General features: G+C 40.0%; 1 protein-coding gene and 1 pseudogene across 3 annotated transcripts; both read left to right on the top strand.

Annotated features, from left to right (window-relative positions):
• The first annotated feature begins 6,092 nt into the window (after positions 1-6,092).
• On the top strand, positions 6,093-12,813 carry GSTK1 (glutathione S-transferase kappa 1). 3 transcript variants are annotated; one of them, XM_072652490.1, is made up of 8 exons: positions 6,093-6,370; positions 7,130-7,211; positions 7,546-7,674; positions 8,327-8,427; positions 9,345-9,380; positions 11,491-11,607; positions 11,989-12,082; positions 12,502-12,813. In XM_072652490.1, exons 1-8 carry the CDS (start codon positions 6,299-6,301, stop codon positions 12,549-12,551), a joined length of 681 nt encoding a protein of 226 aa, XP_072508591.1. In that variant the 5' UTR covers positions 6,093-6,298; the 3' UTR covers positions 12,552-12,813. The 3 variants fall into 3 exon arrangements, with proteins under 3 accessions (XP_072508591.1, XP_072508590.1, XP_072508592.1); XM_072652489.1 differs by having other exon boundaries at positions 12,465-12,813; XM_072652491.1 differs by having other exon boundaries at positions 6,146-6,370; positions 7,130-7,430; positions 12,465-12,813.
• A 6,606-nt stretch (positions 12,814-19,419) lies between these two features.
• On the top strand, positions 19,420-25,811 carry LOC140533125 (glutathione S-transferase kappa 1-like; annotated as a pseudogene).
• The last annotated feature ends 302 nt before the right edge of the window (positions 25,812-26,113 follow it).

The following is a 26,113-nucleotide window of genomic DNA, read 5'->3' as shown; positions in this document are numbered from 1 at the left end:
CCTTTAAGATAAAATATGAACTCCTCTGTCTGGCATTTAAGTCCATCCACTATCTGGTACATTCAAGCCAAACTAGCATGTCCACAGTATTTATAAAGCACTTCTCATCTCTGCCTTTTAGAACATTTTCCTTCCTTCAAGGATCAACTGAGTTGCTGCCTACTACCGGTAAAGCCTGATCCCACCATGTGAAATTATTCTCCCTCTCCTCAAAAGTACCTGGAACATTTTGTCTGGTTCAGTCACTATACTTTTTATTATAATAATTGTATTATATACATATGTATGTATATGTATATAATATACATATGTACATATATATGTGTATATGTGTTATATACATATCTATATTGTACCTTCTTCTCCCCTATTCTCAATCAGGAGAATGTGAGCATTCCTTGACGGCAAGAAGGGGACAGTTTTTATGTTTGTATCCTTTTGACCAGTGTAACAATAACCAACCTGAGGGTTCTAGATTGTCTCCTTTCCACCAAGCAGCCACTCTGCTTTGGATCCATGTATGCATTGACTAGACTCAGTCCTGGGGAAGGCAGACATTCAAAGAGAGGGGCCAGGCTCTGTTTCATACTTTGTGGTTCTTTAAATGCCCACCCTGGTACTCCAAGGAAAAATATGTAAAGCTTAGCATTGGACTCATTTCTAGAGTCTCTCAAAAGAAGGAAATAGAATGGTAATAATATGTAGGATAGGTCAGCTAAGGGACAGTTTTTTTTTAATTTCCTTCACACATAAACACACATGTGCATGAGTGTGCAAAACACAGTATTCACTGATAGAGATTCAAAAGAGGATACACTAATAATACTGATATACTCTCCTGGGCAGTTGAAACATAAAACTATCGTGGTATTAAGCAAAGCATGGGATCATTAATTTGGCAATTCATATATCACCTCAGCCCTGCACTGTCCAAAAATCTCCCTCCAACTCCATGTCTTCTGGCAAACAAGGTGATGGATTGAGCTTCTGCCCCTGACAGTAGTAATCCTCTCCCATTTAGAAACTTCCTCTGTTGCCAATCAGCTCTGATCAAGAGAAGAAGACTCTCTAGACCTCTTAGACTCACAAAAGGCAACCCTTCCTTCCTGGGACTGCTGTTTAGCTACCTAAGTTCAAAGAAAAAAGCAGAAAGCAGAAAAGGCAGTCAGGCATAGGCTTAGCTCACTTAGCCAATTCCAAATGAAAACATTTGGTAATCTCCAATTACCAAATGAAAACATTCACCATGCAGGGAGGGAAGGGAAGGAAAAGCAATTTCTCTCCTACTTCTTCAAAGGAGAGTCAAAGAGAAGCAGAAAAAGTCTCTCCTTTTTAACTTCTAATAGTATCTCACCCTCCTTACAGCTAGGGAGACTATAAGGGATCTGGGAGGTTTAGTGACTTTTCGAATTACAACGTTCAGGATCTTCCTTTTGGTCATGGATTTCAGGTAGCCCAATAATTATTAAATTATCTCTTGTCTGTTTTTCAGGTCAGTTGTTTCTGCTTTGAGAAACCTTCCATTTTCTTTTGTCCCCCAGTCTTATGGCTTTTTAAAAAATATTTCTTTTTGTCTCGTGGAGGCTCATAGCTTCTATTTTGGTCAATTCTAATTTTAAGGGAGTTATTTTCTTGGGTAAGTATTAAGCTTTGGGAATAACATTTTTTTAACCTTTTCCCAAATTGAGGTTGGAATATAACCTTTTTAAGCAAGGACTACATGCTTTTTTTTTATCCCCTGTTCTTTGCTCAGTACTTAGTACAGAGCAAGCACTTAATAAATGTTTTTCATTCATTCATGGATGCATACATTCATTCATCCATTTCCTAAATTGACGTCAAGGGTAGGGCCAAATTAGAATCACAATCTTCCATTCTTAATTGGTTAGAAAGCTGGAGCTATGGAGCTATTTGATGATTTATTTTCTTGCTATTTTAAGTAAATTGTTCTTATTATATAATATGTCATCACATACTAATAGCAAAAATTGGTCTTCTCAGGAAGAATTCCAAGTGGGAATGAGAGCTCAGAACATTACAGCAAGTAGTTTGAACCCAAAGCTGAATAGATTCTCAGCATATGTTTCTCTGTGTGTGACTGATCAGAGAACTTTTAGGAGTTTGTTTTTAAACCCAGGGCAGGGGTTCTTAACCTGGGGTTCAAGAAATATTGGGGGGTTTTATATATATTTATATATAAACATATACATGTTTATATATATATTTTATATATTTTTGACATATTTCAATATAATTGGTTTTATAACCCTATGTGTTTTATCTCATGCATTTAAAAATATTATACTGAAAAGAAATTCATAGGCTTAACCAGATTGCCAATGGAGTCCATGACATAAACAAGGTTAAGAAGCCCTGATCTAGAGGTTTCTTTGGTATTCATACTGAATACTTAGTCTAGAAAGCAATGAAGCCAGCTAACATTCAAAAGCTGAAAATTTGCCCTATCTTTCAACATTTGATCAGAGAAAAAAAAATGGAGCTGGCTGAATGGTATGGTTTTATAGAATTATAGAATTCTATAATTTATAGAATTATAAATTTCAAAAGCCTTACCTATAGAGACTTAATTATGGTTACTATAGCTTTAAGAGTCATATTAAATGTTGTGGGAATACAAGTTTTCATTGTGAGTTTGGGTAGATTTTTAAGAGTTTTTGTTTGAGAGAAGTGGGATGGAGAGGAAAAGCATTTGTTAAATGTGAACTATGTGTGGAAGATACTATTTTCCTGTCATGACTGTAGAGAAGCGAGAGAATACAAAAGGAAAGAGAATGAACAGGCCTTATTTCTCGATGGAACTCTTTTAACTTTCATCTCCAAAAGAAGACAAACAGAATTCTTACAAAGAGACTTTCTTGATTTATTATCCTGAATGAACTAAATTCATTTTGAAATTGATTGTGATTTTGATCTCAGAAGTAAAGAGAATCACTGCAGCAGTCTTGTATCCTACATCCCAGCTCCTAAAATTCAGGACTCAATGGATGAGATTTGTCATCCTTTTACCCTGCACTCCCACCTAATCTCAATCACTCATTCAACAAATATATACATACAGGTAGAATAATATATATAGACATATATAATAAACAAATATTGAATTCTATGGATATAAAACATTATACACGCACATAACATATGCATATACGCATAAAATACAAATGCATGATATATAAATACTGTGTACAATACACTATGCTAGGCTCCTTTGAGAGGTACAAAGAATATAATTCCATACCTTACAGCCCAAAAGGCACACTTGTTCCAACCTACTGTATCAGCAAGGACTCCAGCTTACACAGGAGGACCTGCTGCACAGGTCCTTAGATCTGCTTTTCTAGAAGGAAAGCAGTGTTTGAGGGGTCAACAAACACTTTAATCAAGTACATATTCCAATAGAGAAATTCCAAACAGGATCAACAGACAGGGCTTCCAACTGTCTGACCACAGGCAATACATACATCATTACTGGAGGGAGAAGCACCAACATCTGGGTTTTCAAAGCCAGGGGCCTCCTTAGCTACTACCCAGAGTCTCATCTGGCACATGAATCTTCTTACAAAAACTAAGCCCCAAAGCAAAATGTCATCTCAGAATATATATGCTCTTTTCAGAGCCAGAGGGCATGACCCCTCATGACCCAGTGCTTCATTAGCAATCAGCAAAAGGTGTGGGCCTACCTAGGAAACAAGCCTCCGCCAATCAAGCCTCCCTCAATTGCCCCACCTGAGGCCTATACATGGGTGCGAAAATTTTTAGCTCTCATTACACTTAACTGTTCCATAGGACTCCATTTCACTTATAAGAAATTCTAGGCATACTGGAATTTTTCAAGGTTTTTTTTTTTTTTCAGTTAAAAAACTTTATTTTCTCTCCCTTTCACCTCCACCTCCATTGGAAAAAGAAAGAAAAAAAAAGAAAAAGAAAATCCTTGTAACAAATATGCAGAGTCAAATAAAATTAATTCCTGCACTGGCCAAGTCCAAAAATAACATGACCCATCCTTCACCCTGAATCTATCATGTCCTAGTCAAGAATGGGTAACATGCTTCATCACTGATCTTTTGGAATTATAATTGGACACTGTATTGATTAGAGTTCTTAAGTCTTTCAAAGCTGTCTTTACAATGTTGCTGTTATTGTCAAAATTGTTCTATTTCTGTTCATGTCACCCTGATTCAGTTCAAGTTCTACCAGGTCCTTTTTCTGAAATAGTCCATTGTATCATTTCTTAGGGCAAAATAGTTTTCCATTACATTACATTTCCATTACATTAATAGACATAATTTGTTCAGCCATTCCCCCAATTGGTGGTTACCCTCTTTGTTTCTATTTCTTTGCCACTCCAAAAAGATATATTTCTTTTAGGGGGGGAGGTTTCCACTTTTTCTCTGATCTCTTTAGAGTTTAGACCTAGTAGTAATATTGCTGGGTCATTGTGTATATACAGTTAAGTAACTTTGAGGAAAGAGTTCTAAATTGCTTTTCAAAATGGTTAGACTAACTCACAGCTGCATCAACAGAACAGCAATGCTCTATTTTCCTGAAGCCCATACAACATTTGTCACTTTTCTCTTTTTGTCATATTTGCCCATTTGAGGGATGAAAGGTGAAACCTCGGAACAGCATTAATTTCTTTAATGATTTAGTAATGTTAAAGCATCCTTCATATGATTCTTGATGACTTGGTTTTCTTCCTCAAAAATTTGGCTATTCATATCCTTTGACCATTTATCAATTGAGAAATGGCTATTATTCTAGTAATTTTTATCAGTTCATTTATATATCTTGGAAAGATATATAAATTATCAGAGAAACTTGCCTCAAAGACATATTTTTCCCACTTATCTGTGTTCCTTATAATTCAGCTGCATTGGTTTGGTCAAAAAACTTTTTATTTTATGTAATCGAAATTATTCATTTTCTCTTCTGTGGTCCTCTCTATTCAATGTTTGGTCATGAACTGCTCTATCAATAGTTCTGAAAAGGAATTTTGTCCTTGTTCCTTTAATCTGTTTATGATATTATCCTTTATATCCATATTTGGAGTTTATCTTGGCATATGGTGATGAGGTGCTGGTCTCCACCTACTTTCTGCCAGACTGTTTTCCAGTTTTCCCAGCAATTTCTATCTAGTAGTGAGTTCTTACTCCAGTAGCTCATGTCTTTAGGTTTATTAATTACTAGGTTACTATATTCTCTTACTTCTGTATGTTGGGCACCTAATCTATTTCACTGATTAACCTATTTTTTTTTAAACAGTAGCAAATCATGTTAATAATTTCTTCCTAGTACAGTTTCAGATCTGGTATTTCTAAGCCTCCTTCCTTCTCTCTCTCTTTTTCAATTATTTTCCTTGAGATTCTTGACCTTTTGTTCCTCCTATTTCATTATAATTTTTTTCTAGCTCTATAATCTTTTTGGTAATATGGCATGGTGCTGAATAAGCAGATGAATTAAGGTAGCATTGTCATTTTTATTTTATTGACTTGACCTAACCATGAGCAATTGATATTTCTCCATTTATCTGGGTCTCAATTTCCGGAAAGATTGTTTTAGATTATTCTCCCTTTCCATCCTGCTTCCTCCAGTCTCTCATGCCTAAAGAGGACTTAAGGCCCTTCTCAATACCTGCCACCCCCTCCTTCCAAGCTTGATCTTCTGAAGTCTCATTCTTTCTTCTAGGCTCAAATTGCACTTAAACCACCCTTCTCTTTTGCATTTATCTCTTTCACCTATCAAAATTATTTTTCTGCTTTTTCTTCTCTTCATTACATTCTAAGCGCCTTAAACAGCCGCATTTGCAACAAATCTCTTTTGGATCTCCGAAGGGCTTGAATGTTGTAAGACTTAACAAACCTTTGTTGACATAAAATGAGAATTGCTGTCAGGTTCACTGTAAAAGGTCTTTCCAGGCTCCGTCCCTAGTAGGACCTCAGCCCCAGCTCTCCCCAGCTCTCCCCAGTGCCCTGCGGGCAGCCCAGAGATGCTTCCTCCACCTGGCCTGCGGGCAAACTTCGCATAGACCCACCCTGGGCGGCCACGAGGAGGCAGCAAGAGCCCATCAAAGTACCAACGTGGCTCCTCCTCCGGGGCCTCCGCCGCCAAGCTTGGCCACCCTCCCCTCTTCCAATCACTACTGCTCTGCTAGGGGCGGATCCCGCCCAGAACCCGTTGAGTCTAGGAGAAATAGAGAGCACCTTTCCAAAAGTAAAATTAAAAAAAGACTCCCTGCGGGCTGCCGCACCGCCGTCCTACTGCTCCAAAAACCAAGACCATGGCAAGCTTGCCTAGGAAGCTGGAGCTGTTCTACGATGTGCTGTCCCCCTATTCCTGGCTGGGCTTTGAGGTGACTGTGGTTCAGGGGGGCTGCGGGGTACCCCCGAACGCACGGACCCGGAGAGGTAGATTGGGTATTTGCGGAGGGGGCTGAGGCTTAGGACTTGGGGGGAGGTCACTGAAGCAAAAGGTAAAAATGTCCAACTTCCGGCTACTAGGGCAGCTGGGCCAGCCCAGACTGGGTGAGGTGAATCAGCGCTGAAGGTTACTCCGTAAGCGCTGTCCCTGAGAATCAAATAGAGTTTGTTTATTTTTTTCTCCTGCTCTACAGAAAAAAGAAAAAAAAAAGATGAAAGAAAAACTCAACTAGCAGAAATTATGATCACTCAACCCCGTCCCCAACAATTCTTTGTCTCAGTTTTCTTATCCAGAAACACAAGCTACTGTCTCCTTTCTTATCCACCATTACTCCTCTGGGGAAGAGGGAAAAACCATTAGAGCAATGGGACTGTGATCCTAAACTGAATTAATCTCTTGGCCACTCCACCCCATATGAGTGGTGAGGTGTAAGTCAGCCCCTGACCCTGTGCGGAGATTGTTCCCCAGCCTCCGGATAGATGAGATAAGCTCCCAGAGCCCCAACTTGAGAAATTATCCCAACTTGAGCCAACAGATTACCCAACCCTGCCAGGAAGAGGGTAGGGGGAACAGTTGCACAGTTATCAGTGATCCTGAAAAATTCACATCTTTATGACGCCACCACTACCCACTCCACAGTCCTGAAAGCATACACAAGGTCGGTCTGCAATCATTGTTGTCTCCCTGGCAGATCCTGTGTCGGTATCGGAACATCTGGAACATCAACCTTCATCTGCGCCCAACCTACATCGCAGGAATCATGAGGAGCAGTGGTAGGGAAAGAATCCCAAGGAAGGGAATGTAGTGCCCAGAATGAGTGCCCAGGGAGGGGTTTTACAAAAGAAGTATCATAGGAGTTGGCTCCATCTGAGTTCTTCGATTGCTGTCATCAAGTTTCTCCCTCATTTTCCTTCTGAATCCCCAACCTAAGGGATATGAGGAGTTTTCTCACCCAAGTCCTCAGTGATCCAACAAAATAGAAATTCCATGAGGTCAGGAACTATGTATTCTTTTTGTCTTTGTGACTCCACATCCAAGCACATTACCTTGTATGTAGCTGGTATTTTTAAAATGTTAACAGAAATGAATTGAATGTCTCACTCACAGGGAACAGACCACCTGCCTTGATACCCCAAAAGGGCAAATACATGTTTATGGACCTCCAATACCTAAGGGAGTTCTACCAGGTTCCCATCCAGGCTCCCAAGGATTTCTTCTCTGTCATACTAGAAAAAGGTAGGTGTAGGTGGGTGTGGGTTGGTGAAGAAAAGGAGAGGAAAGACATGAAGATGAGGCAGAAGGGCAAGGAAGTTAGCATGAAGAAATAATGGATAAGAGCCAAGTTACTAAAGTTGAGCAAAAGATCTCTAGGATCTACTAAAGGGCATAGACAAAATATTCTGGACAACCAGAACTATGTAAACAAGGAATTGTAGGAAAATGCAGAGGAAATGGGGAAAATAGAAGTGTTGGTATATAATGGATAGGGGAAGATAGGAAAAATTGATTTGGCCGGAGGAAGACCCAGAGGAAGATGATGTGCAGTTAGGGAAGAGGCAAAAGAGATCCATCTGTCTCTATGCAATAGAAGAAACTATATAATACCAGAACTGGTTCTAGACTGAGAATCCAGTGAAACTTAGGTTCAGATCCTTCCCCTTAATATGTGCTAGGCATGTGAACATGGGCAAATCACCTGACTATTCTAAGCCTCTGTTTTTTCTTCTGTAAAATGGGGATAATAATACCCAGAATACCTATTTCGTGTGAGGTTTCAATTAGCTAAATGTTCTCTGCAGATCTTAGAATGATGTACAAATCTAGACTGCTATGGAGGTGGTGGTGGTTGTTATTCCCTTGTCTCCCATCTCTGACTTCTTTCTCTCAGGGAGCCTGACTGCCATGCGATTCCTCACTGCTGTCAACATGGAGAACCCTGAGATATTAGAGAGAGTGTCTCGAGAGTTGTGGATGCGTGTCTGGTCACGAGTGAGTTTCTTAAATTTTTTTCAATTATCAAAAATCTATTTTCTTTCCCACCTATTCTCCCTGCCCCAGTGGAGAGACAAATAAGTAAAACCCCTTAACAAGCATAGTCAAGCAAAACAAATTTCTAGAGTGGCAATTATCCAAAAAATACATGTGCCATTCTGCACCCTCAGTCCATCCCACCCCCTTCCCCCCTGCTAGAAGTGTAGGCATTATTCTGTATCATCAGTACTCATGATTTGGTCTTTGCATTGTTCAGTTTATTTTATAAAACAATTACCAAGCATACTTTTTTCCCTCCCTTCTTCCCCATCCACTGAAAAAGAAAAAAGTATAGAACTCTTTTATTACATAAACACAGTTAAAATAAATTCTCATGTTGGTCATATCTAAAAATGTATTTCATATTCTAAATAGTAATTAATCATCTTTTTTCATAAAGTGTGCAGCACTCTTCTTTATCAGTCCTCTGCAATTAGAGAAGAATGTATTAAGTTTATCAGAATTCTTAAGTTTCAGAATTTTTTATTTTTAAATATAAGTGGTTCTTATGGTTCTGCTCACTTCATTCTGCATCAGTTCCTATAAATCATCCCATGTTGCTTTTAAATCATCTTTTTCCTCATTTATTACAAACACTAGATTTTCTTTAAATTCACATACCACAGTTTATTCAAAAATCTAATTCCTGGATTAGACTTTCTAAAATTCCCTGGCCTCTGCATGGGCTTGGCTCCTTTATCAAAAGGAGGAGGGATTCCTTTAACTGTTTTCCTTTATAGTAGTCCATCAGATTAATTTACTTTAGCACCAGTATTTTCCCTGCACCCAAAGTCCACAGCCACATATATCTCCTCTGTATCCCCTGTCCAGGACTTATCTCCCTTTCCCAACTGTATTCTGTCCTTTACTCCTAGGATGAAGATATTACCAAACCTCAGAGTATCCTGGCTGTAAGTATCCCATTTCTGTCCTTATTTTCCCTAACTGAAGTTCTGAGAGGCAGCTAAGTTCACAGTAGGTAGTCTACCTACCAGTACTGGAATTATGAAGACCAGAGTTCAAATTTGGCCTCAGACTCTTACTAGATGAATGACCCTAGGCAAGTCATTTAATCTATATTTGCCTCAATTTCCTTATCTGTGGAGTGGGAATAATAATGGCATCTGCCTCCCAGGGTTGTTGTAAGGATCAAATGAGGTAATAAGGTAAAGCATTTGACACATAGTAAACTCTATGTAAATGTTAGTTATCATCATCATCATCATTCTTACAAATGAGCATCTTTCTTAGGTGAAATATAACATGCTCTGGGGCAATAAAGTATCCAGGGAAGCAAGGTCAAATGACTGACAGATAGAAAGCAGAAATTTGGACAGCAAAATCTTTATATGGTGAGACAGGAAGGGATCACAGTTAAAATATATCTGAAAAGAGACCTCCGTAGTCAGACTCTCACTGAGGGCCCCAACCCAAGCCTCAGCTGGTCATTGTTTGGGGTTTTTTGGCTCAAAGTGAATGTAAATAGCAATTGTTTCTGTTCGGACCAGAAACTCTGAGGGTCTTCCCCTCCCAGATTGATTTTTTTTTTTTTGAGCAAGTGAAAGAGGCCACTTTTTGCTTCATTTCTTACCTAGCCTTAATTACTGAATGAGTATTATGTCAGACAAACTGAGACCTAGGAAGGACCTTAGCTTAAAAAGGCCAAGGTCTCCCACAGCATCCAGTCATCTCCTACCATCCTGATCAGTGCCTTACCACTGGACCCAGTTGGCTTTGGAGGAGAGACTGAGGCTGGTGACTTTGCACAGCCCTACCTCACTTAAATCCAGTTCACTGGTAAGTCAAGACATCACATTCCTGATGTCTCTGGTCCTCTGAGAACAAAGGACAAACAACGATAACAGTGGTGAAAACAGAAAAAGGGAATGGAGTGTGTAGGAAGTCAGACAAAGAGAGAGAGGACATCCAGCAGCTTCTTAGAGGAGGGGATGCTTGTAAGTGTTAAAAGTTCTCAGAACCTTCCTTGTACATGGAAAATCTGAAGGTAATACCACAAAAAATCAAAGGGTTCAGATTGGTATTATTGATCTGAAAGATGAACAATAATAACTCAAAACAGTAATCTTTCTTTTGGCCAGAAAGAGGAGAATGCAAGTTTTCATAACTCAGGCCTGAACCACAGATTGTATCCATTGAAGTGAAATAAGAAGCCAATCTTTAACCAGATTGAGTCAGACTTGAAGGTCTTTCCTCAAAAAACCACTCCACAAATGTTATCCCCATTTTCAAATGAGTGAGCTATGAAGCAGTTAAATGCCTTGGCCTGAGTTTCATAGGTAATAAGCGATAGAAGCAGGATCCAAACCCAACTCCCTGATTCCTAGAAGAGCATTCTTTTCATTTGACCACTATTAGCATTTTGCTAATGTTAAGCATGTATCTCAATCATTTCTTGATAGCTGTGGGGTTAGAGCAGAAAGGATGAGAGATTGTAGCAAGAGCTGCCATCTGATAGACCAGGCTTTATAGAACAAGTCATTTGCTGCTGTCCCTCATTACCTGGCCTTCTTCTCTAAGGTTTTCAAGATTCCCAGTAGGGAGGGGAATGTAGCCCCTCCCTTGCTCCATGAGCCATTCAGCACCTTTATATCTCAAGGCTTCAGGAAAAAGAAAAGTCATTCTTCTAAAGTTTGAGGATTCTTGGACTGAAAGGGATCAAAGAAGGAGGCAGCAAATAATATTAGAAAGAATGATCTTGAACTGGGAGTTTGGAAAACTTTGTGACAAAGTCTTTGGCCTTGGGCAAATTGCTTTCCCTTTCTGGGTCTTAGTTGTGTTACCTGTCAAAAAACAGAGTTGGACTAAATGTTCTCTTAAGTCTTATGAAGACTCAAAATCAAGGTCAAGATAATGGTCATGATGTTAGGAATCTTCATAGACAAAGCCAGAAGCATGTACTATTTACTCCTGACTTTACACTAAGCAGGAGGAGTTCAGATCTAGAGGTTAACCCTTCCACCCAAACTTAATTATATTCCTTTGTCTACCTCACTTCCACAGGCTGCAGAGAAAGCAGGACTTTCTGAAAAACAGGCTAAGAGTCTGCTGGAAAAGTGTTCAAGTGACCAAGTGAAGAATATTCTAAAAGAGACCACAGATGCAGCCTTCAATTATGGGGTGAGGAACCTTGGCCCCAAAACTCAGCCCATGATCCTGGAATGAGCTCTAATGTGTCTACAGACTTCTTCTCATGGACCTCCCTCCCCATATGGCACCTTGCCATTTCCCACCAGTCTTAGCCACCTTAAACCCATGGGAAGAAAGTAAATGAGGGAAGTAGAAAAGGAAAGAAAGGATGAGATAGAGAGGGACTAATGTTAAAAGACAGAAAGAGAGAGACTCTCCTGCCTGTTTCTTGTTAATCCTTTGCCATCTGCACTGATACTGGGCCCCACACCCCTATTTCCCTTGATCAATCAGAAGTCAACAGTGACTCCCACCTTTCAGGGTCCTCTTCCTTGTCTTTTCTGTATGGTACTGTGATCATTCTTTCTCCAGGCCTTTGGGCTGCCCATCGTAGTGGTCCACCTGGATAACAAAGCCCATATGCTCTTTGGCTCTGACAGGATGGAGCTTCTGGCCCATCTGCTAGGTGAGTTGGACACACTTTCCTTTACCATTGTTAAGATATTCCTTGCCCCATGGTCCTGCTTACCTGCCAAACTCACCAGTGAGAAAGAGGTTAGAGGAAGCAGGTGTTCTTGAACAGCAAGTTTTCATTAAGTTTCCAAGAGGCAGAGCCTTGTACTGGACACTTCAAATGAGAACAGGCTCTATCTTGAAAAGTGGAAGCAATCTCTGTTGTAAGGAAACTGTGTATATTGTAGAAGATACGCAGAGAAGCCATCTGCTCCTTTAAACCAAGAATTGCCCCTTCCAAGAATTCCCTGGATCCTTGAGGGCAAGAGAAGGGATGAGGGAAGAGAATAATGGATAACCTATTTTGTGCAGACCCAGATACTCCCTTCCTTTAGGACTGTGTGTAGAAGGTGCCTGGTTTTGTCCTTCCAGGGGAACGGTGGCTGGGCCCAGTGCCCAGCTCTGTGAAAAACAAACTCTGAGCCCTTTAGAGAAGAAGAGATGCTGCCCAACCCTAGGAGCCAGCCCCTTGATCCCCACAGCATCCCCATCATGGAATCCAGGATGCTGGGGCTCTGCATTCCCATAGTCTCATGTTTGGAGGAAATGTGGTATGGCATCCTGAACTTGCATTCCTGGGGTTGTCCTATTCCTACTGCTCACAAGTGCCTTAGGTAGGACCCCAGCTTTCATTGTTTCAACCAAATAAACTCCCCACTGGGGAAGATACTTGTGTGCCTTTCACTATCTGGTGTGTGTCGTATATTCTTAATTCTGTATCTGTTCTTCTCTGGAGTTAATTAAAAGAAGTTCCCCTGTAACTTCCAAGACTGAGTGCCAAGGGAGAGAGAAAAATGACAAACAAGAAAATCACTCATTATACAGATGAAGAAGACTTGTCCAAAGTCACATAACCAGTAATCTGCAAAGGCAGGACTTCCATATCAGGCTACCTATCTTTTGAACATCTTCAGTGGTGGCAAATCTTTATCCTCTGACAATGATGTAAGTTATGGAAACAGCTGGAAATAGTTTGTCAAGGTGAATACAATTCCCTTCTACAAATCATCTTTTGGTAAATCTGCCGGCATATACTAGACTTGCTCAACCATTGGTCTAAAGACTGTGCCAGCTACAAGGAAAGGTGAAACACTCTAGGTTAAAGTGGGGCTGTGCCAGAGACCATATTGAATTTATGGACGGACCACCACAAGCCATTTTGATTCCTAGAGTGACCTAGACCCAGAAGTGATGAGCTGAGAAATGATTGGTCTCTAGGCAGAGATATCAGGTTATGTTACTCACTGGAAGATGAATAATATATAAGATCACAATTAATACAGAATTGGAAAGGACTTCAGAAGTCATCAACCCCTACCTAAACATGAATTACCTGTCCCTCATGTCCTCTACGAGGTCTGTCAGAGCACCAAGAAGCCATATTCAGAAACACACAGTGCTTGGCAGCTGCCACAATAAAATAGAGGAGAACTTGGAATGTGATATTCAGGAGAAAACTGAACATAAACCTATAAGGGGAAAGATAGAGCTTTAATGAGATATGGGACTACCAAGAATTCCTCATGAAAAGCCATAGCTGAGTAGAAACTTTGAACTGCAAATACAGGAGTCAAGAAAATGTAAATTTATTTTATAAACTGGAAGAAACTGATGAATTGTTTACATTCTAAGAGGAAAAAAAACAAGTGTCCTCTCACATTCCTGTCTTCAAGGGTCATAGGGAAAGTTGTATAAGACAGGCAGTATGACCGAAGGTATTCCATTTGGATGATTTGTAAAAGAGAAAATGGAAGGGAAACGGGAATAAATGAGGAGGAAAAAAGGAGGAAGAAGAAAACTTACATTATCATAAATAATAAGAATCCATAAGGTGAAGTATATAAAAATGCACAGGAAAGGTGGGAAGAATGGGCATCTCATGAACCTCCCTTTCCTATCTGCAGGACAAAGAAAAATTGAACACACACACACACACATGCACATGCACACACACGCACACACACAGACTCTGGTATGGAAAAAAACATTAAATTCACCAAGAAAACAGGTAGAGATAGAGAGAATAAAGAGGTGGGATTTAAGAGGAATAAGAAAAACAAACTTCCAACATCAAAATATATTATCAAGGAACTAAAAGGAATATGAAAAAATTAGGAAAAATTAACATAAGAGAGCATATTAATAAAAAATTTCAAAAACATATTTACATCAATAGATGCTGAAAAGGTTTTTGACAAAGTTCAACACCCATTTCTGTTGAAATACCAAAAAGTATAAGAATAACCGGAAGTTTCAGTAATGTGGTAAATTGTTATCTATCTAAAATCCAAAAATAAATAAAAATAAAAGCCAGAACCAGTATTGTATGTAATAAACATGAAAGGCCTTTCTATTAAAATTAGGTGTAAAGATATCCACAAACACTATAGCATGAGAAATCTTAGCTGTAGGGAAAAGAGACTAAACAGGAGCAAAGAGTAAACAAACAGTGATTTTTTACAAATGATATGCTGACTACTTAGAGATGCTTAAAGAGCCAGCTAAAAAGTTATTTGGTGCAATAACCAGAAAAGTATCAGGATATAAAATAAACCTACACAAATTATTAGCATCTCTGCATATTACCAACAAAACCATCAGGACAAGCTAGAAAGAGGAATTCCATCCAAAATAACTACAGAAATTTACAATATAAATAAATGTACCCACCAGGACACACACAGCAATACAGCTACAGAATACTGTTTACAGAAATGCACAGACCTAAGTAATTGGAGAAACATTAATTGCTTGTGCTTAGGTGATGACAATAAAATAAAAATGACAATGATAATTAAATTAATTTAATTTATTCTATACCAAATCAATCAAACTACCAAGTGATTACTTTTTTAAATTTTATTTTATTTTTATTCCAAAGTTGACAAATAATACCTCTCAAAAAATGACCATTTCCATATACTTGTAAGAACAAAAGAAGACTGTAAATGCAATTGCAAATCTTTGTTACACAGAGTTTGTTTTTCTTGTTAAGTGTAATAAATTCAACATGTAACTTTCAAAGCTCTTTTGCTTTGATTTCCTCTGGATTTCCTTCTCCATTTTTTTTTAGGGAGAAGGGACCAAGGGAAATATTGCTACTCTTTTCCCTTTTACCTCCTCTCTCCCCGAAAAAAACTTTTTGCCAGATCTTACAAAGTGATGGCATAACCTTCAAGAACCTCAAGTAACTCCATACCACAGTGAGATGCATAGCTTAATAAAAAAAAAAAAAAAGGTTGATTCAATTGAAATAAATTTAATTTCAGATAAAATGTGCTGACCCCATGCACATCACTGTGCAACAGAAAACTCCCTAGGATATGTATCTACTAAATATCTGATCCCTCATGACTTCATGCACTCATCAGTCAGGCAGGCAGTCAAGAAGCATTGTTTAGCTTTTTGTCGTTCAGTCATGTCAATTTTCCATGACCCAATTTGGGGTTTTCTTGCCAAAGATACTGGAATAGTTCACCATTTCCTTCTCCAGTTCATTTTACTGATGAAGAAACTGAGGCAAAACTACATGACTTGTCCAGGGTCACGTAGCTTATAAGCATCTGAGGGCAGATTTGAACTCAGGAAGAAGGGCCTTTCTGACTTCAAGCTCAGTGCTCTATCCATTGTGCCACTTAGTTGCCTATTGTTTAAGCTCCTTCTATATGCCAGGCATTTGCTAAGTGTTGAGGATACAAAGATAAGGTTTATAATACCTTTTCTTCACTATATTGTGAAATATGCAGCATAAGTTTTATAAGGTTTGTGTTTTGTTTTGTTTTTTACTGGCCTTATGATCTTTATCAGTAGAAGGAGAACCCAAAGGGGATATTCTTCTACAGGGTAGATCAGCACCTAATCTACACATTTCAATCTTAGAGACTTTTCTAGTCACCAAGCAGTAAAGTGAGTTGCCCAGAGTCACACATCAGGGGCTGGTCTTGAACTCAGATCATCCTGACTCAGAAGCCAGCTTTCTATACACCACAATAACCCCCAGTCTATGTGTTACTCTCCCCATTTTACAAACAGAAAAATAGACACAGAGGTGAAATATCTGCCTAAGGTCCTACGGTGAACAGAGGCCAAATTTCTTATGCTGCTATAAAGATTTGATGCATAACATTTACTTACATTTAGCTGTTTTAACAAGGACACAGGTTTTGCTATCAATTTGATTGGTCTAGACCTGTGATTTCATCAGTTTCAAGGGCTCCCTAAAGTGAAGGAACTTTGTCTGCCAAGGCAGATCTGTTTTGCAATTTATAGTCTTGAAATTGTCTGTGACATTGAGAAGAAGCTGGTGGCACAATAGATAGAGTGCTGGGCCTGCAGTCAGGAAGACCCGGAGTTCAAACGTGGTCTCAATCACTGACTAGCTGTGTGACCTTGGGAAAATCACATCACAGGTGCTTTATAAATGCCTACTTCTTTCCCTTCAAGTTTGTGTAAAAAAAAAAAAAAATATCAGGACTTGAACCAGCTCAAGGACTGAGCTCTCAGTCCATTATGGTACAGATCTCTTTAACAGCCATAAATGTGTGCAGGGAGCGGAGGGGTGAGAGTGGAAGGGGGGTAAACTCAAACAGTTGCCCAGTCTGAGAAACAAGTGAGCATCTCACCACAAGTTTCCATGAGTAGGGCACACTGCTGCCCTTAGTTGACAAAATACCAAAGTCCCTTTCTGAACACAGAATAAACTACATTGAGGCTGCAGTTTCAAAAACAAGTCATTTGTGACCTATAATAAATAAATGACAGTCAAGCATATAGCTCTGACTATCCTGATAGAAACTGGATGTTGCCAAACACAGAGCAGTGATCATCTGCTTATAGAATACTAGACTTGGATTCCAGAAGACCTAAGTTTAAAACCTTCCTCACTCTGTGCCTCAGTTTCCTCATCTGTAAAATGAAGGAATTAGACTGGAAGACCACTCAGTTCCCTTCTATGATTCTATAACTTTAACCATTTTCTCAGTAGCAATATTTATCCATGTGTGAAAGAAAAACTGACTACTTCATGGTTATTTGAGGAATTGATGAATAAACTGTGATATAGAAATATGATGTAACATTATTGGAGGCTGCTAGGTGGTACAGTGGATAGAGCACCAGTGTTGGAGTCAGGAGAACTTATCTTCCTGAATTCAATCCTGCCCCATACACTTACTAACTGTGTGACCTTGGAAAAGTCATTTTACCTTGTTTGCCTCAGTTTCTTCCCCTGTAAAATGAGCTGAAGAAGGAAATGGCAAATTACTCCAATGTCTTTGCCAACCAAACCCCAAATGGGATCATGAAGAGTCAGACACAACTGAAAAACCACTAAACAAATTGTGTTATAGAAATATAGTATAACATGATTATATGCTCAGAAGTGGTGAGTATAAACTAATTTGAGGAACTTGGAGAAAGTTGTAGGAAATGATGAGAGAGAATTAAGCAGTACAAGAAGAAAAATATATACAATGAATACAATAATTTTTAAAATTGAAAGGAGACTGAATACTGAGTAGTTGTACTGATCCTAATACTTGTATTTGGTCCTAGAGAGTAGAAAGTGACATACACTTCCGTCCTTTCAAGAGACAGTGTATGTCAGGATGTGACATACACTCTCATTCAAAAACCATCACTTAGATTTATTTAATTTTCTATGGTGGAGGGGTGCTTTCTGTTTCAAATGACTATAATATAAATCAAAAGTCATCAATTAAACATTTTTCAAAACACATAAATCTTTATTGAGATTTTTAAAATAATTCTTATTTATAAAATTTTTGACAGTTATATAATGCTTTACAGTTTACAGAACACTACATACCTGACTTCATTTGATTCTTACTCTAACCTTGTAAGCTAGGAAGTTCAAGTAATAGTATCCTTATTTTACAATGAGGAAACTAAAGCTCAGAGAGGTCAAATGACTTGCCCAAGGTCACATAGCTAAGAGGGGAGAACCTTGGTCTTTCCAGTACAGGTCTCTGTCTTCTGATGTGAAATTCATGGCTATACTAGATTTCAAACAATTCCTTTGTATTTTTCTGTAACTATCACTGTTGCTTCTGAGTACACTGGGGTATATCTAGGAAGGGTAGTTGGGAGGGTAGATTTTCTTTTGTAGAAATGAAAACATTTCTATAAAATCTTTTCAGAGGCTCTGAAATATACCTGTGTTAATCTCTGCTCAACTGCTTCAGACTGTCACTCATACTTCTTTAAATCTCAGCTGAAGGGATTGGCTCTCATAGTCTTCCAATTCTGCCAAGTTCTCTGAAACCTCTTTCAAAATACCTGTAATGCTTTCTCATTATTTGATCCCTGACTCAGAAACAACTGGTATGATGGTCAAATCCTTCCTCCTGGGAAATAAAGTTGAAATTTTGAAGATTTTTGCTGTGAATATAAAGCAATGGATTCAGACTTTCCAAATTTACTTTCAAAACCTAAGACTTCTTTACCATATTTACTTAAATTCACCTAAGAAGTGAAGAAACCTACTAACATTCAAAAGCTACCATAGAGTTTTAGAGTGCAAAAAAAAAGAACCTCATTTCTCAAGTTGGGAAACTGGGACCTAGCAAGGTTAAGTGATTTCCTTCACAAAATTATGGCAGTCAGAACTAGAAACCACTTTTTTGACTCCTTATCTTTTATTCTGTCCATGGCAAGGCATTTCCAAGATGCTTGATCTTTATTCTTTGGCAGGTTACCTGCTGTTTGAGTGGAGATATTTTGTCATGTGAGCAGAACAAATAAATAATAAAACTTAATAAAGAGCAGAACAAAACAAAATGGGGGAGATTTTATTTGTCTTTTTAGCCTTCCTGAATGAATATTGGCTTCTCTAAGGCAACATCAGTTAGTTCACTATGCTGAATTCCTTTTTCAATTCAAATCACGTACTTTGAGCACCAGCCCAGGGATTGGCACCTATGACTCAGAGGGCAGTTTTCTGGCCATCTCTGTACCATCCAGGATCCACCTCTCCATGGAACTCAAATTCCATGGGGGCTCTCTGGTGAGCATTTACTTGATCTTACCTGGCTCCAGATCCACCAAATGACTTGCCAACCACCTTCACACTACGCTGCCTGTATGAACACTTCCTACCTCCTTCCTCTCCCCCTTCCCCCACTTGCCTAGTTCTGAAAACAGCAATCAAATCAAAATGACCATTTCTAGAAAGAACTGTCAATCTACTCAGGCCCCACTTACTCAAAATAACCTTTCTTGATCATCATGTTCTCAGTATTCTCTCCCTGCTCATATTATTATATATTTATTTTTCTATTTACATGTTGCAGTGCTAAGTCCTTCAAAGTAGATATCATTTTTCCTTTTTGTCTTTCAGTTCCCAGCATCTAGTATAGTATTTTGCCCATAGCAAACTATTGGATGTAAGGAGGGGTAGAGAACACTGCTGCCCCCCCAAAAGAAAAGGAGCATGGCCCCAAAGCCTCATCTCCTCAGAGTCATCACCCATGTCAAGCCAGCCAAGGGAAGCTAGAGCTCTTCTACCATTTGATGACCCCCTATTCCTGGCTAAGCTTCACAGGTATACTCCTGGAGTAATAAATTTGAATTGAAAAATGAATTAAATCGAATTGAAGCAGGAGTCTTGTTCCTGTTTTGGTAAAACTTCAATTCAATCCAGTGAATATTTATGAAGCACCTACTATGTGTCAACAATGTGCTAAGCGCTGGAGACACAAAAAGAAGCAAAACACAGTCCCTGCCCTCAAGGAGCTTACAAACCAATAGAGGAGATAATTTAAAATATATATATTTGCATATATATGTATATATACACATATACATGTGTATCTTCATACATATATATATGTGTGTCTACAAATACGTACATATACGTGTGTATATAGGTTGATAGCTATAGACAGATATATCTTGATATCCGATTAACACCATCCTGCAGTGGTTCCCAGTTTATAAGTCCAGAGCTTATGGGTGATTCTGAATACATAAACACATCGAACCGCATCGCTCTCAGATTTATTCCGCTCCAGTGAGATGCAGGGACAGTCACTATAACAGGGAAAACCCGGGATCCCCTAAATAAGTGACGCCACGCAAAGACGGCATCGCTGCACCGAGGCACGTAAAAGGCAATACCGGAGGCTCAGTCTCACTTGGCTAAGTAGCGCCCAGCAGCTGCAGCGCCGCCGCCCAGGGCTCCGCACGTCTGACCCTCTGCTAAGCTCCCAGCACAGGCTCTGCGGGTGGCCGCGCAGAGGTGGTGGGAGCCCAGAGAACGGCTGGCCCGGCTCCTCCTCCTCCTCTGGGGCTTCCGTCGCTAGACTCGTGCGCGCTCCTTCTCCCAACCGAGTCTCCCAGTTGCAGGGACTGGTCCCACCGGGTGGAAGGAGGGGTAAAAAGCGCCGCAGCCCATCCTACCCTACCCCTAAAAAGGAGCGTGGCTGGTTGCCGCGGTGAGACCCCTCGGCTGCCCAGAGCCACCACCATGCGGAACCCGCCGAGGAAGCTGGAGCTCTTCTACTGCGTGCTGGTCCCCTATTCTTGGCTAACCTTCGAGGCGACATTCCTCCGCGGCGGAGGGAAAGGGGACATTGAGGTGGGGGCTTAGGGTCGAGGAGGAGAGGGGGCAGTGGGGCAGCACCGGGGCAGCACCGGGACATCACCGGGACATCACCGGGATAGCGGTTAGACCTGAACCAACTCTGAATCCCCAGCTGCTGAGCAGCCTTGGGTTTTTGATGAGGAGATGGAGAAAGGGAGATTAGGGCTGAGAGGTGATGAGGACAGAAGCAGTGAGGCTGTATCTCCATCCTACTCTGAAATAAAAAGAAAAAGGAAAAAATAAAACGGGAAGTTGTGTGTCTCCCCCACACACACACCCTACTCCTTTTGCCAGTCCTCGCCCCAAGTTGACCCACTGCCTTCACAGACCCAGATGGCAGCCTCCTCCTGCCTATACATCGCTCAGCCTTCAGAAGGATAATCCCAACTTCCCTTGATCTCTTGGGAACAACTCAAGGGAATGATGATGTCCCTGGCCTTGTGAGGAGATTGGTTCCCCAGTCCCTGGATGGCACGTGGTCTGAGCTGGATAAGTTCACAAAGACTAAAATAGAGAGACTATGCCAACTGGAACCAAAGATTCTCCAGCTCTGCCCCAGGTAGCCCATGCCAAGGGCCAGGGATTATTAGCCTATTTAGCCCATAGACAACTCACAATCTTTTTGATCTCTATCAAAACATCTGGAACATAAGCCTGAAGCTTCGACCAAGTTTCCTAGTAGGGATAATGAAAGACAGTGGTATGGAGGAATACCAAGGAAAAGTGTGTGGTGGTCAGAAAATCTGAGTGCCCATAAAGATGGTGTAAAAAAAGAGAAGTGTCAGCCCAAAGGATCTAAGTTCTGTGGCTTTCTTATGTTTCTGGCCTTCGCTAGAAAATGTCTCTCCCCAGAAGTTTCAGTGGCCTACTGGAATGAAAACTCCTTGAGAGCACAAACTTTTTTCTTTTTATATCTCCACAGATTTGAATATTGTCTTGCACAAAAGAGATATTTAGTGAATGTTTGTAGAATTGAATTAAAATGACTCACCTGCAGGGAACCCACGATCTGTCTTAGTACCCTGGAAACAGAAATACTTGATGGATAAACTCCAGTACCTGGCAGAATTTTACCAACTTCCCCTTGTGATTCCCAGAGATCTTTGAGGAGTGATCATAGATAAAGGTGGATGCCTTGTGTGTTTGTGTGGGTGGATGAAGGGAAGGAAAAGAATGAAGATGGAGCATGACAGAGCAAGGGGTTAGGAGGAAAAAAGAGTGGTCCAAGGAAGATGCTTGAGTGGCTAGGGTTTAGCAAGAAGTGCTCTAGGGATACTGAAAGGTAAAAAGAACACGTTTTGAGTAGGGAAAGAACTTTGTCTGTTTAGATGAACAGCCTTGGATAAACAGGGAATTGTAGAAAAATAGAAGGGAAAGGGAAGGAACAGAAATATCAATATATAAAGGATAGCTGACAATAAGAAAACTTGATTCTGGTGAACCTAGAGGCTAAAGATAGTAACCAATAGAAAAGCAGGAAAGTAAATATTATATGTTATACATATTATAAAAATATAATCATAATATTATAATTATATAACAATATACATCATATGTGTGTATATATGCATATATCTGAATGTATGAAAGAGGAAATAATATCATAGGAGAAGAGTTGGTATGTTATAGCAAACTGGCTTCTGACTGGAGGTCTGGAGAGATCTGGATTCAAATTCTTCCTCTTAACACTTAATGCATGTTGCAGGGGCAGCTAGGTGATGCAGTGGATAGAGCACCAGTGCAGGAGTCAGGAGGACCTGAGTTCAAATCTCACCTCAGTCACTTGACAATCACTAGCTGTGTGACCTTGGGCAAGTCACTTAACCCCAGTTGCCTTATCCTGGGTCATCTCCAGTCATCCTGATGAATATATCTGGTCACTGGATTCAGATGGCTCTGGAGGAGAAGTGAGACTGGTGACCTGCACAGCCCTCCCTCACTCAAAACAAAGTCAAGAGCAAGTCATGTCATTATTTCTCAGATGGCACGATCTTCTTAGACAATAAAGGACGAACACACACAATACATGTTGTGACCATGAGAAAGTCACTTAACCTGTCTCTAAGCCTCTTTCTTCATCTGCAAAATGAATCCTACCTAGAATCCTACCCCATAGTGTTGTCGTGAGGTTAAAATGTGGTAATGAGCTTTAGAAACTTTAGAATGCTGAATAAATCTGTTGTTATTTTTGTTATTATTATTATTCACTTCCCACACATCTCTGGCCTCTTTCCATCAGGGAGCCTGGATACCATGAGATTCGTCAGTTGTTCCAAAATGGAGAAGCCTGAGATGTTGGAGAAAGCGTCTAGGGAGCTGTGGATGTGCATCTGATTATGGGTGAGATGCTCAGAGATTCCAACTCCCCCCTTACCTGCCCAACTTTTGGGTTCTACTCTCTACAATTTCTCTTCTCTAGATGGTAAATATATTCAATTCTTGTGACTCTGTGCCTTTAGAGTACTCCATTGATTTACATACGTATTGTCCCTGTATCTATATCCATAGTCCTATATACCCCCACAATATCCCCTATTAATCCTTCTTTTGATTCTCCAATTCTTCATTACTCCCAGCATGAAGATATCATGGAATCCCAGAGCATCCAGACTGTAAGTATCACAGCTTTGCCCCTTTTTACCCTATCTGAAGTGTGGGGTTGTTGAAGGACAAATGAGGGTCATTTCTCTTAGGTGGAAGACAGCATTGTGTTCTGGGGTGATATCTAAAAATCAGGAGGCAAATGACCAAATGACCAACAGTAAAATCTCTGCACAAATCACAATTGAAATTCATTTGAAAAGAGACCTCAGTGGTGAAAAGGAGAAAGGCAGTGGAGTGTGTAGGAGCATTCAGATAAGGAGAGGGAAGACATCCAGCAGCTTCCTGGAGGAGAGGATGGTCATCATGTTTAAAGTTCTAAGAACCAACAGATTATATTCAGTGAAGTGAAATAAGAAGCCCATCTTTAACCAGACCGAGTCAAACTCTAGTATAAAGCTTTAAGGTTTATGAATACTTTCCTCAAAAACAACTCCACAAATGGTATCCCTGTTTTCAGATGGGGGAACTGTAACTCCAGACAATCAAATGTCTTGGCCTGAGTTCCATAGCTAATAAGCAGTAGAAGGAGGATTCAAACCCAGCTCCTTGATTCCTAGAAGAGCATTCTTTTCATTTGACCACTATTAGCATTTGCTAATGTTTAAGCACTAAAGTATCTTGATAATTTCTTGATAGTTCTGGGCTTAGAGCAGAAGGGATCAGGGGCTGTAGCAAGGGCTCTCTTCTGAGAGATCAGGGTTTATGATGGACCTCCAGGTCAGTCCCTGCTCTTTACCTGGGCCTCTTCTCCACTGCTTGACTTTTCTCTAAAGTTTAAGGACCCTTGGAATAAGGAGGCAGCAAAGAATATTAGAAAGAAAGATCCTGAACTAAGAGTTAGGAGAGCTCTGTAACTCTGGGTCAAAGTCTTTGGTCCTGGACAAGTCATTTTCCCTCTCTAGGACTTGGCTTATTTATCTCTCAAAAGATGGAGTTGAACTAGACATTCTCTCAAGTTTTGAATAGCCCCAAAGTCCAGTGGAAAGAAATAGGCATGTTATTCTGATGCTTTCAGAGGGCAAAACCAGAGATAGATGGATCGATATTTAGATAGATATGTATGTATGAATATGTATGTAAATATATGTATGTATATATGTGTATACACATATCCATATACATATATATGTAAATGGATCTGGATCAGGAATAAAGAATATGTTTGTATATATGTGTGCGTATGTATCTACATAATCAACACACACATACTCTTTATTCCTGAGATCCATGACCAGGAGGAGTTCAGATCTAGAAGCTAATCCTTCCACCCCACTCTACTATTGTCTTTCACCTACCTCACTTCCACAGGCTGCAGAGAAAGCAAAATTTTCTGAGGAACACACTAAATATCTACTGGAAAAATGTTCCACTAAAGAGGTAAAGAAGAAACTAAGAGAGACCACAAATACAGCCTGCAGATATGGGGTGAGCAGGCTTGGTCCTCTATGACCCAAAACCCTGCTTATGATCCTTGAAGATACTGGATAAGACATTCTGATGAACTTTAGAATTTATTTCCTCAAGCCCACCTTCCCAATATAACACTTTCCCATTCTTCACCAGTATCAGTCATCTAATAAATGCATAGGAAGAAAGGAAAAGAGAGAAATAGATAAGGAAAGAAGAGATGAGATAGAGAGGTGCCCATGTTAAGAGACAGAAAGAAAGAGACTCTCCTGCCTGTCTCCTGTGTGATCCTTTGCCATCTGCATTGATACTGGGTCCTCTACTCCTACTTCCCTTTGTGAATCTTAAGTCAACATTGACTCCCACCCTTCAGATCCTCTTCCTTGTCTTTTCTGTGTGGTACTATGATCATTCTTTCTCCAGGCCTTTGGGCTACCCACTGTAGTGTTCCACATGCATGACAAATCCCACATGTTCTTTGGCTCTGATAGAATGGAGCTGCTGACCCATCTGCTAGGTGAGTTGGAGACACTTTGTCTTACCATTGTTAAGACATTCCTTGTCCCACAGCCCTGCCTACCTGCCAAAGTACCAGTGAGGCAGAGATTAGAAGAAGGAGGTACTCTTGAGCAAAAAGTTTTCATTAAGTTTCCAAGAGGCAGAGCCTTGTACTAGACACTTCAAATAGGAACAGGGTTCTTTCTTAAAAAGTAGAAGTAATTTCTATTGTAAAGAAACTGTATATGTTGTAGAAGATATGGAGAAGTCATCTGTTCCTTGAAACCAAAAATGAGTCCTTCCAAGAATTCCCTGGGTCCCTGAGGGCAAGAGAAAGGAAGAGAATAGTGTGCAGCATGCTTTACCAGGACCCAGGGATTCCCTTCTTTAAGGACTGTCTGTAGAAAGTACATGGTTTTCTCCATCCAGGGGAACAGTGGCAGGGTCCAGTACCCAATATTATGAAAGGCAAACTCTCAGCAATTGATTAGAAGGAGAAGCTGCCCAATCCTAGGAGCCAGATCCCTCCTCCTCACAATATCCCTTTCATGAAATTCAGGATGCTAGGGCTCTTCATTCCTATATTTTCATGTTTGTGGGGAAAAGGTATGGTATCCTGAACTTAGATCCCTGAAGTTGTCCTGTTCCTTGTACTCAAAAGTGCTTTAGGCCTCCAACCTTCATGGTTAAAATAAAATAAAGTCCCTAGTAGGGAATATGCTCATGTGTCTATCACTGTTCTGGTATGTTTTGTGTATTCTTGATTTTGCATCAACACTTGTTCTGCTTTGGAGTTCATAAAAGAATGTCTCCATAACTGTTTGACCCACACATCAGGAGAAGGAGCCTAGTGGGAAGAAGAAAAATCACTCA

Source organism: Notamacropus eugenii, chromosome 3, assembly GCF_028372415.1.
Source record: "Notamacropus eugenii isolate mMacEug1 chromosome 3, mMacEug1.pri_v2, whole genome shotgun sequence".
NCBI lineage: Eukaryota > Metazoa > Chordata > Mammalia > Diprotodontia > Macropodidae > Notamacropus > Notamacropus eugenii.
This window is presented reverse-complemented; position numbering and strand designations above follow the sequence as displayed.

Excerpts from the sequence above, each read along its gene's own strand:
- GSTK1 (XM_072652489.1), top strand. The coding sequence starts at position 6,299 with ATGGCAAGCTTGCCTAGGAAGCTGGAGCTGTTCTACGATGTGCTGTCC. Across the intron at positions 8,428-9,344 it reads GGATGCGTGTCTGGTCACGA|GATGAAGATATTACCAAACC; the intron begins GTGAGTTTCTTA and ends CTTTACTCCTAG. Across the intron at positions 9,381-11,490 it reads AACCTCAGAGTATCCTGGCT|GCTGCAGAGAAAGCAGGACT; the intron begins GTAAGTATCCCA and ends TCACTTCCACAG.